Genomic DNA, 18,295 nt, shown 5'->3' with positions numbered 1-18,295 from the left:
CCTTTTACTCTGGTGGTGGGAATGTAAATTGGTGCAACTACTCTGGAAAACAGCACGGAAGTTCTGCAAAGAAAAATAGAACTACCATGGGATTCAGCAATCCTCCTGGGTATATCGCTGAAGGAAGTGAAATCACTATCTCAAAAAGATATCTGCCACCTCCCCCAATGTTCCCTGCAGTATTATTGACACTGGTCAAGACATGCAAGCAATCTTGGTTTCTGTTGATGTCTGTACAAACAGATAAAGAAAATGTGGTATGGAAGATTAATCAACCATAAAAGAAGAAGGAAATCCTGCCATCTGTAAAATCATGGATGAACCTGAAGGACATTATTCCAAGTAAAATAAGACAGACAAAGAGAAATATTGTCTGATCGCACTTGTGAGTAAAAATTTTTATAAAGAAATGAATTCATAGAAACAGAGAGTAGAATAGTGGGTACCAGGGTTTGGGAGAGTGAGAGAAATGGGAAGATGCTGGTCAGTGGGTAAAAAGTTGCAGTTGTGTGGGATGAACAAGTCTAAAGAGCCAAGGCTCAGCATGATGGCTATAGTTAATAATACTGTGTTGAATACCTGAAAAATGCTGAGAAAGTAGATCTCAAGTGAACTCGTCACAGACATATATGGGAAATAATGTGTTGGTTTGACTGTAGCAATCATTTCACTATGTATATCAAGTCATGTTGAACACAATAAATATATACAATTTTTATTTTAAAATACATTTTAAAGAATTAAAAAGTCTATAATGGTCCTGGTCTTTCTCCAAAATATCCCTCCCCAGCGACCCTCTAACCTCTCCAACAACCCTCCCATCTGCCATATCCTTTTCCAACCACACTGAATTCTTCACTCTTCTTTAAATATTCTAGACATACTTTTGCATGAGGCATTTTAGCTTGCCACTTCTTAAAATAGTCTGCTGGAACCCACATGGGTAGCTACTTCTCCTTCAGTTCTTTGCCTTCAAATGTCTTTTTAGTGAGTAATTCCCTGATCTTCCTATTCAAGATTAAAATTGCAAACTCACCTTCCCAACTAGCTCTCTCCTCTTTTCTGGCTTAGTTTTCCCCCATAGAATTTATTACTGTAACTACATATACAATATTTATTCACTTAGTGCATCTTCCCACTGTAAAACATAAGCCTGATATCAAGGACTTTTGTCTGATTGGCTCACTGTTGCATCTCCAATGCCTAAAACAATGCCAGGCCTCCAGCTAGTGACTGTTCTTATCAAAAGGGCAGTGGGACTTCCCTAGTGGTACAGTGGTTAAGAATCTGCCTTCCAATGCAGGGGTTTGATCCCTGGTCAGGAAACTAAGATCCCACATGCTGTGGGGCAACTAAGCCCAAGCTTCACAACCAGAGAAAGCCCACACACTACAACGAAGTCCCAGGATAGCCAGAAAAAAATTAATAAAAATTAAAGAAATTTTTAAAAATAAAAACTTTCTAATGAATTAGATGTGAGATGTATGGATGTGAGAGTTGGACTGTGAAGAAAGCTATCCCCGAAGAATTGATGCTTTCTAACTGTGGTGTTGGAGAGACTCTTGAGAGTCCCTTAGACTGCAAGGATCCAACCAGTCCATTCTAAAGGAGATCATTCCTGGGTGTTCATTGGGAGGACTGATGCTAAAGCTGAAACTCCAATACTTTGGCCACCTCATGCGAAGAGTTGACTCACTGGAAAAGACTCTGATGCTGTGAGGGATTGGGGGCAGGAGGAGAAGGGGACGACAGAGGATGAGATGGCTGGATGGCATCACCAACTCTATGGACAAGAGTTTGAGTGAACTCCGGGAGTTGGTGATGGACAAGGAGGCCTGGCGTGCTGTGATTCATGGGGTCGCAAAGAGTCGGACATGACTGAGCGACTGAACTAAACTGAACTGAATGAATTAGATGAGATAGAGGTAGCCTGGTAGGTAGCTCAGATGGTAAAGAGTCTGCCTGCAAATATGGAAGACCCAAGTTCTATCTCTGGGTGGGGAAGATCCCCTGGAGAAGGAAATGGCAACCCACTCCAGTGTTCTTGCCTGGAAAATCCCATGGGATGGAGGAGCCTGGCGGGCTACAGTCCATGGGGTCACAAAGAGTCAGACTTGACTGAGTGGCTAACACTTTCACACTTTGAGTAGGGACTTACCTGGCAGTCCAGCGGTTACGAATCCATCTTCCAATTCAGGGGTCACGGGTTCAATCCCTGGATGAGGAACTAAGATCCCACATGCCTTGGAGCAACTAAACTTGCTTGCTGCAACTACAGAGTCCATGCGCTGTAACAAAAGATCCTGCTGGTCACAGTGAAGATCCCCAGGGCCACAACTAAGACCAGACACAGCCAAATACATTAATTTTTAAAAATACACATCCACAGGATGAGTAAAAAGATAAAATTTGTTACATTTTTCAAATAAATGCCAGACCTAGAGTAGACTCTCAGGAAATAATTGTTGGATGAATGAATCAGTGAATTAATGAATCCTTCTAATAACAATCTTAGAAGAAAACTAGAACAGATTTTGTCCTGTTTACTGAAATTTTCCAAGGCACAGAAACAGCCAGATGATTTACCAAAGGCCTTAAATCCATCCCAAAGATACTACTGCTCTAGAGAAAACACACCCTGTCTGAGAGTCACAAATTCTCCTGCTTTCATATCAATACAGTCATTTTTTCATAGCAGGTCCCTTAGACTCAATTCTAAGAATGGAAAAGAATATACAAGATGGCTGCCTTCTAGGGAGTCTGCAGCACTTTAATATTAAATATTTATGGAGTAAGCAAAACAGATAAAAGTGCTATATTATCTACACGTTACAGACTCTGCTATTGTTGTTCAGTTGCTAAGTTGCGTCTGACACTTTGCAACCCCATAGAGTGCAGCATGCCAGGTTTCCTTGTCCTTCACTAACTCCCAGAGTTTGCTCAAACGCATGTCCTTTGAGTTGGTGATGCTATCTAACCATCTCATCCCCTAGTGTTGCAGACTCTACTGGGGGCAAAAGAAGTTTGTCTTCATTTAATGAATCACTTTAGTGGAAAGAGAAGTGGGAGAGGGATGTGAAGTAACAGGATGGCCTCAATATTATCAAAATCCCAATTACGAAGCAGCTGGTTATACTTGGGGGAGGGGTGTGGCCCTGCCTCCATGGAATGTTTCTGACCTTCCTAGCAGAATGTCTTGATTGGAACATACACTTTTGTTTCTTTATTTTCTTTGACTCTCTGTGTCAGTTTTTGTGCATTAAGCAGCCAGCCACCCCTCCTAGTCTTAAAGGAATGTCTTGTGTAGGAGATGGACATTGTTTGTTTAACAAAGCTTTCCACAAATTGCACTGTGTCTAAGAACTCCAAGTCTTTTGTATTATCCATTAAATAGGAAAAGCCCATCTTCACAAACTGGAATTGCAAGTATTAGTCATGCCTCTTACAGAGAGACCCAAAAACCAGGGGTTGGAAGAGACCAAAAGACGAAGACTTCTGATGGCCCTTAGGTGACAATAATTGGGGACCCAGCAGGTAAACTCCACAATTGCTTCCCCCCACAATTGGCCTCCCACAATCTTCAGGAGAAGCTCCACCTCACCCCATGAAGCTCCCAGTCACCCTGCCCACCTCTCCCCCACAATTCCCACCACCCCCACCCAGCCAGGATGAACTCCCAGAAGTTCCCGGGACACGCTGAGGGCCTTCAGGGCTCCGGGCTTGCGGTTTTCTACCCTTACTTGTCTTCTTCTGCCCATATTTGGTTACCTGGTGCTCTCCCTTATGGCTCAACAGGGAACTGCACTCCGGGAAGTCTATCCTAAGCCAGAAGTCTGACATGGGTGCCCCTGCACTGTGCTCCCAAAGCCATCAGGCTCCCCTGGGCGTTGCTCTCTGCTTATTATAGGTTACCCAGTGCCCTCTCCCCCACTATTCTAAAGAGCCCCAAATGCAGGGGTTGGGTCTTCCAGAAGTATCCTCAGTGACTTGGTGATGATCGATAAACAACCAAGAATGGGGTATCAGAAACCAATCTATGGGAAAGCACATCATTTTGTTCTGCTTGGATTTATTATGTTCATTAAGTAAAAGTAAGCTAAGAAAATGTAAACTATCTTCCCGGGAATGAGTTCCTTACATAACTTTTCACTCCTGAAATTATTCACAACTTTCGGCACAGATATGATAAGACTACATAAAGCTCCCATTTGCAAAACAGAACCTTCTTCTCTTCCTCTTCAAGTTCTCCCCAACTGGGAAGCCCAGTGAGATAACCTCCCAGTTGTACTAACTTGTGCTAGTGCTAAGTCGCTTCAGTCATGTCCGACTCTTTGTGACCCTATGGACCATAGCCCGCCAGGCTCCTCTGTCCATGGGGATTCTCCAGGCAAGTACTAACTTAGGCTCTTCTATCATTCTGTTCCTCTCCCTAGAGCCTTCTACAGATCACTTATGAGAATTCAATTCATCAAGGCAGCCACTCTTCCATACAACCCCAGAAGTTAGTTGTACTTGCCAAAACCAGATATCTACATTTCAAAGATTGAAACAGTTCTTCCAAAACTAAATTCAAGCAGTCTCCTAAAACCAAGTCTAGAAATAAATGTCTCCTAGCATAGATAGTTTCTTAAGAAATCTTTTCCAATCAAAATAATTTTATTAGTCAGAAATTCTCTGAAACTCATCTCTCCAGTATATATTTCAGTAACAGTCTTACAAAGAACCAGAATACATTGTTTGAAAAGTTTTTAACTCTCAAATTTTGGGCACAGTCCTGAGTATTCATTGGAAGGACTGATGCTGAAGCTGAAACTCCAATACTTTGGACACCTGACGCGAAGAACTGACTCATTTGAAAACACCCTGATGCTGGGAATGATTGAAGGCGGGAGGAAAAGGGGACGACAGAGGATGAGATGGTTGGAAGGCATCACTGACTCAATGGATATGAGTTTGAGTAGGCTCCGGGAGTTGGTGATGGACAGGGAAGCCTGGCATACTGCAGTCCATGGGGTTGCAAAGAGTCGGACACAACTGAGCGACTAAACTGAACTGAACTGAAAGGTTTCTCCAATCTCTCACTTTAGAAAGCTCTTAATATTAATAATTACTCTTCTCTAAGACTTTCTCTCAAGATCCTTGCAATACTTAATAAAAACGATAATCGTTAAATTTAAGACATAGGTAAGTGGGTGGTGTTGCTGCTGCTGCTGCTAAGTCACTTCAGTCGTGTCCGACTCTGTGTGACCCCATAGACGGAAGCCCACCAGGCTCCCCCATCCCTGGGATTCTCCAGGCAAGAACACTGGAGTGGGTTGCCATTTCCTTCTCCAATGTGTGAAAGTGAAAAGTGAAAGTGAAGTCGCTCAGTCGTGTCCGACCCTTAGCGACCCCACGGACTGCAGCCCACCAGGCTCCTCCATCCATGGGATTTTCTAGGCAAGAGTACTGGAGTGGCTTGCCATTGCCTTCTATTAACATGTAAGAATCACAAGGTTCTAAATTTAAATAATGTCTAGTTGAAGGAAAATGACAAGACTTGTCATAATATGGAAAATACTGCTCATTTATAATAAAATTTGATGGAGTTTTAGGAATGTGTTTAAACTAACTTTTGAATTGGATTTTTGTTCTTGCTTGCTAATAAAAGTCAACCTAAGAAGAACAAAGGATGGGGTTTTTCAAGAACATGAAAAAACAACCAGTGAGCAAAACTTGAACAATGTTAGCAATAAAATAGGTATCATTATAGTGCTAGACTATAACCTAAAGAAGAAAGTAGTATCCATGAGTCCTATGGATATAAATAAATGATTGAATAAAAAGTAAATGGGGGTGCTCAGCTGCTCAGTCGTGTCCAACTCTTCATGACCCCATGGACTGTAGCCTGCCAGGCTCTTCTGTCCATGGGATTTCCCAGCAAGAATGCTGGAGTGGATTACCATTTCCTCCTCAGGTGGATCTTCCTGAACCAGGGATCAAACCCAAGGCTCCTGTCTCTCCTGCATTGCAGATGGATTCTTTACCACTGAGTCACCTGGGAAGGCAAATGTGGGAGAAGAGACAAGTACTCTTCAGAGAAGGATTCCAAGTAACACATGTGAAGGAACAAAGGAACACCACAGTATATGCGCCAGCAAGGTCCAAGGATGAACGCTAAAATTAGTGGGCAAATCTAAAAACAGGACATGTTCAGAGTCTCAAAGTGTCTCTCCCCAAATACTTAATAATTACTGTGGGTTTTCCTTTTTCTTTCCCTTTTGCTTTATTTTTTAACTGAAGTAAACTTGACCTCTTTTGTAAACTGGGACACAACATAATGACTCGATATGTCTACACATTTCAAAATGATCACCACATAAGTCTAGTTACCGTCTATCACCATACAAAGATGCTACGTATTATGGACTATATCCCCCACACTGTACATTTTATCCCCATGACTCATTTATTTTGTTACTGGAAGCTTATATCTCTTAATCTCCTTCACCTAGTCATTCCTTCCCCCCTCCTCCCCTCTGGCAAACAGCTGTTTGCATGACTGTTTCTGTTAGTCATTCGTTTTGTTTTTTAGATTCTACATATAAGTGAAATCATACAGTATTTGTCTTTCTCTGTCTGACTTATTTCACTTAACATAAATAAGTTCATCCACCTTGTCACAAATGTCAAGATTTCACTTTTTTATGGCAAGTAATACATAATGCTTCTTAAAAATTCCTTGACATGCTTTTCTCCAGAAGGTTGAGCTTAATTCCCCTCTCCTTTGAGTGTGGTCAAACTTCCCTGGTGGCTCAGACAGTAAAGCATCTGCCTACAATGTGGGAGACCCGGGTTCGATCCCTGGGTCGGGAAGATCCTCTGGAGAAGGAAATGGCAACCCACTCCAGTATTCTTACCTGGAAAATCCCGTGGATGGAGGAGCCTGGTAGTCTACAGTCCATGAGGTCACAGAGAGTCGGACACGACTGAGCGACTAAACTTTCACTTTCTTTTATTGAGTGTGGTCTAAACGTCTGACTCATTTATAAGGAACAGAGGATGGAAACACCTTACGGTGGAGAAACTGACAGATGCTCTTATCCAAGTGATAATAGTTAATATCACCAATAACAAATTATGTTGAAATCATAAGATATTATGATGTGATGAAGGGGGCTCTTCATCTCTGTGGTATTCCCCTCAAATTTATAACCCCCATCCATAAGAAAACATCAGAGAAATCCAGACTGAGGAAAATACTATAAAATATGTAGGCTTCAAAAGTCTCAAGTCATGAAAAATAGGGAAATTCTGAGAACACCAGGAAGAGGAGACTCAGGATGACAAATGCAACAGAATACAGTGGAATTTTGGGACTTCCCTGGTGGTCTGGTGGCTGAGACTCCATGCTTCCAATGCAGGGGGCCTGGGTCCCATTCCTGGTCAGGGAACTGGATCACACATGCCACAACCTAGACCTGGTGTGACCAAACAAATAATTAAAAAGAAAAAAAAAGAATGCAGTGGAATTTCAGGTTGGATCCTGAACAGAAAAAGGATGCTAACAGAACAGCTAATGGAATCCAGTGAGAGCCTGTAGTTTAGTTTGTAGCATTATACCAATGTTTAATTTCTCAGTTTTGACAAATATACTATGCTTATGTAAGATGTTAACATTAAGGAAAGCTAGAGAAAGGCATTTAAGAACTCTCTGTACCATCCTTACACTCCTCTTTAAATCTAAATTTATTTCAAAATTAAAAGTTTTCAAAAGTTAATCTGTTATATCTATGGGATAAACATGATATTTCACCTAAATGCTATTATGGATGTGTGGATATGGGACAGGAGTACATGTACCATAATCATTTCTCAGTGATTCTAATCTTCAGTGTTTTTTTTTTTTCAAATCCATTTGATTTGAAGTCCCTATGATAGTTGTATGGAATACATAAAGTAATGATTTTCTTGTGAAAGATTTTGTTCTTTTCATAGCAATCCATTTATTCATTATTATTTTTATACTGATGTACTGTATCTACATATCACAACATGTGACTTTGAAAGTGTTCTTCCAAAAAATAATGAAGAAAGCCAGGTAAAGAGGGATAAAAATGTTTTAATTGTTGAAATACAGTTGAGTGATTTACACTGCAGTATTAAGTCGATACACAAGGTCGTTATCAAATTAAGAACTTTCCAAATATCCCACTAACCATCAGTGACAAGTCCTTGAAAATAGTACAGAATTAACATGATAAGATGCTTTGATCACACACAGGTAGAATGGGAGACTTGATGGCTATGAAGTACTTGTAGTTACATAAGCCTTTAACTAAAGAAAAGAGGAAGTTAATCGAAATGTACATACATCATGCAAACCTCAGCAGTTGAAGTATTGCCATGTAATGTGTTGTTCCCAATAAGTAACTCCTTTGACATTTAAATAAACCTGAAAACCAATAGTAAAAAAGGGAAAGAGATAGAGGAAGTATCAATTTAATCAATTTTACAAGTAAAAATCAACATGAAGTAGAAATATTGAAAAATAACAGACAAATATATTACTTTGGGTAACTCATTGATAGTGCCTTATTATTTTAAGTTATAAATAGATGAGGGATTTTAATTTATAAAAACTATCAAAAAAGCATCAGTGAAAATACATGATCTTCATGAGCTGTGGGGATGTTCAGATGAGAACCCAGAGGGGACACAGCAACCGGCTGGGCAAGAACCCTTCATAAGTTTGTCTTCTCCAGGTGGACCACAGAAAGTTCCATATCCAAGCATGTTGTTTAACCAATTCCTTTCTAGTACCACAACATTCAGTATGTACCCATGGTTTTAACTATCAACTAAGAATTTGGGGGAAGGTGTGGCGACTGTTAGAATTTCCTTGGAAATGTCTATGCACGTTACAAAATCCCATGAAGGAAAAATTTCATCCAGATCTTGATGAACACGCTATGAAGGTGACAAATAAAAAAGGGGGAAAGAGTTATTAGGAAGCATGAAAGGCAACACTTAGATAAAAATACATCAGCATTAAGCCCGCAAATTATTTACTGATTTACTTTTCAGTAAAACACACATTCAACATCCGTTTAACATCGATCTGAGAATGAAAATGCGGCCAGCATACGGTGACTCACGGCTGACACTATAGAGACAAAGGTGGATGGAGAAAGAGACTTCTCAGCTGGTAATTAAACTATCGGTTCATCAAAAAGTTCATTTGAGTTTTTTCACAACACCTTATGAATCGAACTTTTTGGCCAACCCAATACACCAATGGGATGATGCCCAAACCGAGTTACCCATCAACAGCACAAAGATACAGATTGTTCAGCCACAACCCCATTCCTTTCCTGCTCAGTCAGATCCTCCTGGGAGGGGGTGAGCCATCCACATTATCTCCCTGGGGATCTGATGTAGCAAGCCCATCCACTGGCATTTGAGAAGCATTACTGCACTGGCAGCACTCCATACATCTAAACGGGCAAAACTTCCACCCCGGGTCATCTGTAGAAGAAACTACACATCTGGAGATATAGCCAATTTTGAGAGATTCTGAAAATAAAAGTGTCAGTCACTCAGTCATGTCCAAACCTCTTTGCAACCCAGGGACTGTAGCCCACCAGGCTCCTCTGCCCTTGAAATTCTCTATGCAAGAATACTGGAGTGGGTTGCCAGTTCCTTCTTCAGGGGATCTTCCCAACCAAGGGATTGAACCTGGGTCTCCTGCATTCCAGGCAAATTCTTTACGATTTGAGCCACTAGCTTCACAAAGTAACCAATTCAACTGTGAACTTGGGTCACTAAGATTTCACACATATGTTTTCAGTCGCTCAGTCATGTCTGACTTTGGCAACCCCATGGACTGCAGGATGTCAGGCTTCCCTGTCCTTCACCATCTCCCAGAGCTTGCTCAAACTCATGTGCATTGAGTCAGTGATGCCATCCAACCATCTCATCCTCTGTCATTCCCTTCTCCTCCTGCCTTCAATCTTTCCCAGCATCAGAGTCTTTTCCAATGAGTCAGCTCTTCACATCAAGTGGCCAAAGTACTAGAGCTTCGGTTTCAGATTCAGTCCTTCTAGTGAACATTCAGGACTGATTTCATTTAGGAAGAACTGGTATGACTTATTTGCAGTCCAAAAGACTCTCAAGAGTCTTCTCCAAAACAATAGTTCAAAAGCATCAATTCTTTGGTGCTCAATTTTTTTTATAGTCCAACTCTCACATCCATACATGACTACTGGAAAAACCATAGCTTTGACTGGATGGACCTTTGCTGGCAAAGTAATGTCTCTGCTTTTTAATATGCTGTCTAGGTTGGTCATAGCTTTTCTTCCAAGAAGCAAGCACCTTTTAATTTCGTGGCTGCAGTCACCATCTGCAGTGATTTTGGAGCCCAAGAAAATAAAGCTTATCGCTGTTTCCATTGTTTCCCCATCTATTTGCCATGAAGTGATGGGACTGGATGGCATGATCATTGTTTTTTGAATGCTGTTTCAAGCCAGCTTTTTCTCTCTCCTCTTTCACCTTCATCAAGAGGCTCTTTAGTTCCTCTTCGCTTTCTGCCCTAAGGGTGGTTGGTATCATCTGCATATCTGAGGTTATTGATATTTCTCTCGGCAATCTTAATTCCAGCGTGTGCTTCATCCAGCCCAGCATTTCATATGATGTACTCTGCATAGAAATGCTCAAAATTCTCCAAGCCAGGCTTCAACAGTACGTGAACCGTGAACTTCCAGATGTTCAAGCTGGTTTTAGAAAAGGCAAAGGAACCAGAGATCAAATTGCCAACATTCGCTAGATCATCAAAAAAGCAAGAGAGTTCTAAAAAAGCATCTATTTCTGCTTTATTGACTATGCCAAAGCCTTTGACTGTGTGGATCACAACAAATTGTGGAAAATTCTTAAAGAGATGGGAATACCAGACCACCTGACCTGCCTCTTGAGACATCTGTATGCAGGTCAGGAAGCAACTGTTAGAACTGGACATGGAACAACAGACTGGTTCCAAATAGGGAAAGGAATATGTCAAGGCTGTATATTGTCACCCTGCCTATTTAACTTATATGCAGAGTACATCATGAGAAACGCTGGGCTGGATGAAGCACAGGCTGGAATCAAGATTGCCGGGAGAAATACCAATAACCTCAGATATGGAGATGACACCAACCTTACGGCAGAAAGCGAAGAGGAACAAAAAAGCCTCTTGATGAAAGTGAAAGAAGGGAGTGAAAATATTGGCTTAAAGCTCAACATTCAGAAAACTAAGATCATGGCATCTGGTCCCATCACTTCATGGCAAATAGATGGGGAAACAGTGTCAGACTTTATTTTTGGGGGCTCCAAAATCACTGCAGATGCTGACTGCAGCCATGAAATTAAAAGACGTTTACTCCTTGGAAGAAAAGTTATGACCAACCTAGACAGCATATTAAAAAGCAGAGACATTTCTTTGTCAACAAAGGTCCATCTAGTCAAGGCTATGGCTTTTCCAGGAGTCATGTATGGATGTGAGAGTTGGACTATAAAGAAAGCTGAGCACCGAAGAATTGATGCTTTTGAACTATGGTGTTGGAGAAGACTCTTGAGAGTCTCTTGGACTGCAAGGAGACCCAACCAGTCCATCCTAAAGGAAATCAGTCCTGAATATTCATTGGAAGGACTGATGCTGAAGCTGAAACTCCAATACTTTGGCCACCTGATGCAAAGAGCTGACTCATTGGAAAAAACCCTGATGCTGGGAAAGACTGAAGGCAGGAGGAGAAGGGGACGACACAGGATGAGATGATTGGACAGCATCACTGACTCAATGGACATGGGTTTGGGTGGATTCCGGGACTTGGTGATGGACAGGGAGGCCTGGTGTGCTGCAGTCCATGGAGTCGCAAAGAGTCTGACATGACTGAGCAACTGAACTGATCTCTGCATAGACATTAAATAAGCACAGTGATAGTGTACAGCCTGATGGACTCCTTTCCCAATTTGGAACCAGTTTTTTGTTCCATGTCCAGTTCTAACTGTTGCTTCTTGACCTGTATACAGGTTTCTCAGGAGACAGGTAAGGTGGTCTATTGACCACCTTTAAGAATTTTCCACAGTTTGTTGTGATCCACACAGTCAAAGGCTCAAGTGTAGTCAAGGAAGCAGAAGTAGATGTTTTTCTGGAATTCTCTTGCCTTTTCTGTGATCCAATGGATGTTGGCAATGTGATCTCTGGTTTAGGTCAAAAAACAAAAGCATCTCCAATGTCTTCCATAAAACGTCTCTTCTCATCAGCATTCCTGCCCAATAATTTAAGCTCGGATGCCATATGTTCCGATGCCTCATGATAAGTACTACTGAGGATGCTTAACTATTGACAGCCTTTCAATGTAGAAAATTTCTCAGATAATTCAAAAGAGGCAAATTCATTGTTCAGCAGTAGAGTTAAAGAATGGGGAAAGTTGAGAGGAGAGAGGGATGGCAATAAAATAGTGTCTGTTTTCATACTGATAGCCATGAGCAGTAGGGAAATATTCGAGCTCATCATCTAACATTATGTTGGCTGATTCACCAGCTCCACTGTTAACAGGAAATTTCAGATCCACATACAAAGCTTCCACAATCATCTTGTCTAACTCTCTCATGTGAAAATTGAAATTGAGTTAAGCTGGGAGAAAGTGAGGGATTCATCCAAGATCCTGTGTTAATACAGACCTGCCAAGTCTCCTGATCTCTGTCTACACAGCACTGCTTCCCACCATTCAGATGCTTTCTGAAATATACCCTGTTCTCAGGAGGGTAAACACTAATGTATGCTTATTTTCAACTAGATTATCTTTTCTATTTGATGCAGATAATAAAACCTACGTGAGATTTAGAACTCTTAAAAATACTAGAAATAGAAAATCTCCAGCAAGTTGTTAAAGAGAAACTCCACACCCTAATATGGATATGAGCACTAGGGAATAATGCTCCATAATGTTGTAGCCTTGATGAGAAAGTCTTTGAAGAAGATGCCTAATATTGTTGTATTTCTTATCCCAAAGAAACCAGTTAAAGCTTCCATGTCCCCTTCCTCCAACAGGAAAGCTTATTTGTCTCCATTTGTGAGCTTTTTCTGCACCCCATATCATCCCAGACACCAGTACCCATACTGGCTCTGAGCAAGAAGTTGGTTCAACATCAAATCGGTCTTGCTTCTGGTCTACCAAGGGCTGGTTTCTGGTTACAAAAAAAGATGATGGTACAATGATGATGATGATGGTGATGATCACAATGACAATTACAGTAGAAGTTACCATTGACTTTATATTTAATCCTAACAAGACCCCTTCAAGATAAATATCAGGGGAAGTAACTTGCCAGGCTGGTAACGGAAAGAGCCTGAATTCAAGTACAAGGTTGTCTGACTCCCAAAAGAGAACGGGCTATCTCAGGAGACAGAGCATTCCTGATCATTGGATGTTCGGCATTGTGGACCAGGTGAAATCAAACTCTTTGGCTCTACAGTTGCTCAGTATCTTTTAGAGTATCTGGTACCCAGAAGGTAGTTAATGAAAGCAATCTTTCTTGTATCCTTGTTCTTGTTCATTGTATCAATATAATTCTAACTCCACGCTCTTCACCAGGTCAACAGTGCTTCACCTTTTAAACTTGGTCTATAATTTTACTATTCCTTCCTGCAAAACTGCATCTTTGCACACTGATGACTGCCTATCTCTATTGGAGTTTTGGTACTGATAAATCGTCTCTCTGTCTATCAACTACCACTGGCTATTGCCAAACATTTAATATTGATCCAAATCTAATTCCCAGCCTCTCTAGTCTTTCCTTGTCTATCATTTTCAAGGTCATAGCCCCTCAAAGATTTTGGCAATAAAGAGTGAAACCTCGGTAAGTCTAGGCAAACGTGTAGCTTGTTCTTATTTAATGAATTAAGTTGCAATTGAAAAAAATTAAGTGAAAAAAGGTAACTGCAGAGAAAATCAATCTAATCATTAAAGACTTCTTTACAACAAAACATATTGGATTCCACAGATTTAACTGAAAGATGAGATCCCTCCTAATCTTATACAGAGCATTATTAATAGCTACAGTTCATTCATCAAGGTTAAATATGCAGAATTATTTAGAAAAATATACAGTACCTCTTGATTATTGAGTCATGATATTTTTTTCTTCTAATCTTAAAAAAGAAAATTGAGGAAAGTTAAATATTCAGTTATAAAGAACATATTCCAGTTACCCATACAACTACAAATAGCTGGGATATATACATATTTGCTAGTCTAAATCATCAAGTAGAGAAAAAGCAATGAAGAACAAATAACCATGGTATGTTAAAAATAATGTAATATTTTTATTATATTTGTGTACGAATAAAATTACACATTACATCTATATAATTATATGTGTACATATCAATAGTTCTTTAAAAAACCATATATCAGACAACTATATAGTGATTAGTAAATCAGCATTCTTTACAAGCCACATTAAAACTTCACTTTAGCAAGAAGTTATCTACAAGGTTGCAATCATACCTAGTATCAAAAGCACTTCATTAGCCCCACAATTACTAACTCCAGAAAAAGGAGCCTCCACTCCATTTCATTATACAAAAGGCAGTTAATTTTCTTCTAATCACCAGGCTACTTACCAGTTACATTTATAAGGTATTACAAGAATTTACCTTTATGGTCTACAAAAATTCCATAAATTTACTGAAACATTTGCTTTCACACTGATCATCACTGAAATTAATACGAAATTTAAAATATCCATGGATCAACCACAGACAGAAGCTAACTGTTGCTCTGGAATTATTCTCATCGTGTGGGTGGCAGTTTCAACAAATGATTACAATGAGCACATATTGGTTTCTGTTGTTACTATTGTTTTTTTTTTTTAGGCCATGCCTGGTGGCATGTGGGATCTTAGTTCCATAACTAGGGACTGAACCCATGCCCTCTACAGTGGAAGCTTGAAGTGTCAACCCTGAACTGCCAAGGAATTCCCAAATACGGTTCTTATACATGGTTCACTGAAAATCAGTAATATTTAGGGTGAGCCAGGAAAGTGGAAATATCAATTTCACATTTTTTTTTCCACAAAGCAAAAAATTAAGCATGTAGAAACAGTAAATATCACAGAGTTTTACTTACTTTTCTGCACAGTCTTTGTCTGATTGGACACCATACTGACAGCTTCAGATGGCAGACCAACATACACTCCTCCATAGTTTCTTGATGAAAAAGAAGCAGAGATAGAAAAATCAGACCAAACTACATGGTTACTATACATTTGCAGAAAGTTGATATCATGGGAACTTTCAAACAATTATAGAATTATTAAAGTAATTTATGACTTTTCAAAAGTAGGATTCAGAATACTATTGTCCTTGGAAGATCACTGTTTTTCTATGTTTAAATAAAAGCTACATATAAAAAAAGAAAGCTGTAGTTTTTAGAGATTTTACTTGCAATGAGAAAGAAGGAGCTGGGATTTTTTTAGAATTCAGTGGAGTAATAAATATCAGTAGCGTGACATGTTACAGTTAATCAGTCAACATTTATCAAGAATTCACCTAATGTTGTAGTAGGTGCTATGAACACACAAAAACACTTTACGTGTCAGTAGATAAAGTGAGGAGAAAGAGAGAGGTAAGGAGTAAAGAGAGTGAAGTGCAGTTAATCAGAGGACGGAAGGATGGAGAAGGCAGAGGAAGTGAAGAGATGTTATCCAATTTGAGAGAGCAGCTCATCCAAAGTCCACAAGTGGAAACTAGCACAGGCTGTGTGCACAGGACACACCACACTTGTTTGGAAGAAGCAAAGATAATGACGAACTCTGGGCAAGATCTTTATCACACTGCATGCTCCCACCTGTGTTCTCTGTGCCAAAAGCTTTTCTGGAGGAATCTGCATTACTGGCAATGTGCTACCCAGGGGTCAATTAAATTTGTGAGTTAAATTAATCTGTGTTCAATTAAATCCATGAGGCGTGGCCAAAATTATTCAAATTAAAGGCAGCTTCAACACCAAACATACCTCCTCTTGTCATCTTCTGTTATCGATTCTTCTGTTCTAAAAGATCAAAAACATTTGATATGAGCCATTTGGTTACACAGAGACTTCATTTTTGGTTCTGAGCAAAAGGGGACTGACGAGTTAAAGACAGTTTTGTTTCTTTCAAGTTCTTCCATCGAGTATTTCAGTAACTCGGTAGGCTGTCTCTACCTCTACAGAGAAAGGAAGTGGAGGTTTGGAATTTATCTGCTAAGCACTGGCCATACACAGAAAGTACCCCCAGAGAGGGCAAAAACCACCCTGTGATCTAATTTGTCCAAATTGAGCCCATAATCTAAATTCACCAGCTAATGATCAACCTCATCTACCTCCTGATAAAGTTGGATCATTTTTTAATTCAAAGGTGTCAAAGTCATACTGTATTAACCCAGTGCTATGCTTATTGAAGTGGTATAACACTTTTAGGTGCTGTTTACAACTTTTAATTAAAATGGATTTATAACCCGTCAGTACAAATACTAGGAAAATGATGGTGACAAACTTGTTCAAGATTCTCAGAACCATTTACTCTGGTTCTGAATGGCCAGCGTTATCACGAAATTGTTTTTGAAGCTGTAACTGGCAGATGTGGACATATAGAATGCCTCATTTTTTGCTACAGATATTCTTTTCCTATCCAGTGACATATCTGTGTATTTTAAGTCTTTCCCCTTTTGTGTGATTCAGCTCAAGGATATATTCAATGTTTTAAAATATATTTAACTTCCCCAAATGTAAAAAAATAGTGAATTATTTTTAATCTATTACCTCATAAATTAGTCAATGCCCTAAAACCCAACTTGCATTCTCTGTATAAAATCAATCAGTATCTTATGCATCTAATTTGCAGGAAATGATAATGTAGCTGCCATATTTATTGGTTAATAAATTAAGCTTCAGATATATTACTAAATCTTTAAAAATACCATTTATAAAGACTTATCAGATGCCCATTTTTTAAACCTTCAAGTAAGTTATAATGCCTGCCTTTATCTACATGCTCCCTTCATTCCACAAATGATTATTCTATGATACAAAGACTGGAGACTAAAGACTACCTGGTTAAAAACAGCATCATCAATGAGTCCTTCCCATGTGTCAGATTCCACATGGCAGACATTCCCATGCACCAGTGTGATTTCTCCCAACAGTTCTGAGGAAACAGCTTCAGAGAGCCAGGTAATGAGCAAATATGCAAGTCCGACAAGTGAGACCAACATTGAAACCCCACCCATCTGACACCAGAACCACATCCACAATCCAATTCACTGCTCTGCCTCTCAAATAAGACGATGTTAAAGTGAAAAACACTTCCTGTGACAAACCAACATGGTGGCTTCCCCTAGAGTGGGCGCTGCCTCCACACCACTCTGCAAAAGCTTTGAGGCTCATCCCTGCCTCACAACTTGCTTGTGTAACTGCACCAGGCACTTTGCTCCTGTGATTCTACTATTTCCTTTAATCCTTATCACAATACTGAAAAATGGGGATTTGTTGTTGTTGCTGTTGTTGTTTAGTCAATCAGTCATTTTCAACTCTTTGCAACCCCATGGACAGTAGCCCACCAGGCTCCTCTGTCCATACAATCTCCCAGGCAAGGATCCTAGAATGGATTGCCGTTTCCTTCTCCAAGGAATCTTCCCGACCCTGGGATCGAACCCGCCTCTCCTGCATTGGCAGACAGATTCTTTACTACTGAGCCACCCAGGAAGCCCAAAATGAGGATTAGTCACATTTAAAAATGAAAAACTGAGACTCTCAAAGGTGGAGTACTATACCCAAGGTTACATGGCCAAGTAATAGAGCCGGAATTCAGAACAAAGGTTTCTGTACAATAGAAACTAATACAGCATTGTAAAGCAACTAGGTTGTTGTTTTGTTGTTGCTGTTGCTATTGTTCAGTCACCCAGTCATGTCTGACTCTTTGCAACCCCATGGGCTGCAGCACGCCCGGCCTCCCTGTCCCTCACCATCGCCCAAAGTTTGTCCAAGTTCACGTCCATTGCTTCAGTGATGCCATCTAATCATCTCATCCTCTGACACCCTCTTCTCCTTCTATCCTCAATCTTTCCCAGCATCAGAGACTTTTCCAAAGAGTCAGCTGTTTGCATCAGATGACCAAAATACTGGAATTTTGGTATCAGTATCAATCCTTCCAACAAGTATTCAGGGTTAATTTCCCTTAAGATTGACTAGGTTGATACTCCAATACAAATCTGTATGTGTGTGTGTGTGTGTGACTT

The 18,295-nt window shown here is 40.1% G+C and overlaps 1 protein-coding gene across 2 annotated transcripts in view; it reads right to left on the bottom strand.

Moving 5' to 3' along the window:
* Positions 1-8,081: 8,081 nt before the first annotated feature.
* Positions 8,082-18,295, bottom strand: part of C6H12orf75 (chromosome 6 C12orf75 homolog) — a 48,483-nt gene continuing 38,269 nt past the window's right edge. The window contains exons 3-6 of one of the 2 annotated variants that reach the window (XM_088837162.1): positions 16,035-16,070; positions 15,150-15,229; positions 14,133-14,165; positions 8,082-8,949 (exon numbers count right to left, since the gene is read on the bottom strand). In XM_088837162.1, coding sequence (XP_088693288.1) covers positions 14,140-14,165; positions 15,150-15,229; positions 16,035-16,070 — 142 coding nt within the window. In that variant the 3' untranslated portion in view covers positions 8,082-8,949; positions 14,133-14,139. Of the gene's footprint in view, positions 8,950-14,132; positions 14,171-15,149; positions 15,230-16,034; positions 16,071-18,295 lie in introns of both variants that reach the window. The other variant, XM_088837163.1, reaches the window with a different exon arrangement.

This window comes from Moschus berezovskii, chromosome 6 (genome assembly GCF_049115385.1).
Source record: "Moschus berezovskii isolate FMDL1 chromosome 6, NW_MosBer_1.0, whole genome shotgun sequence".
Lineage (NCBI taxonomy): Eukaryota > Metazoa > Chordata > Mammalia > Artiodactyla > Moschidae > Moschus > Moschus berezovskii.
The sequence above is the reverse complement of the archived record's forward strand: the minus strand, read 5'-3'. Positions and strand labels throughout refer to the sequence as shown.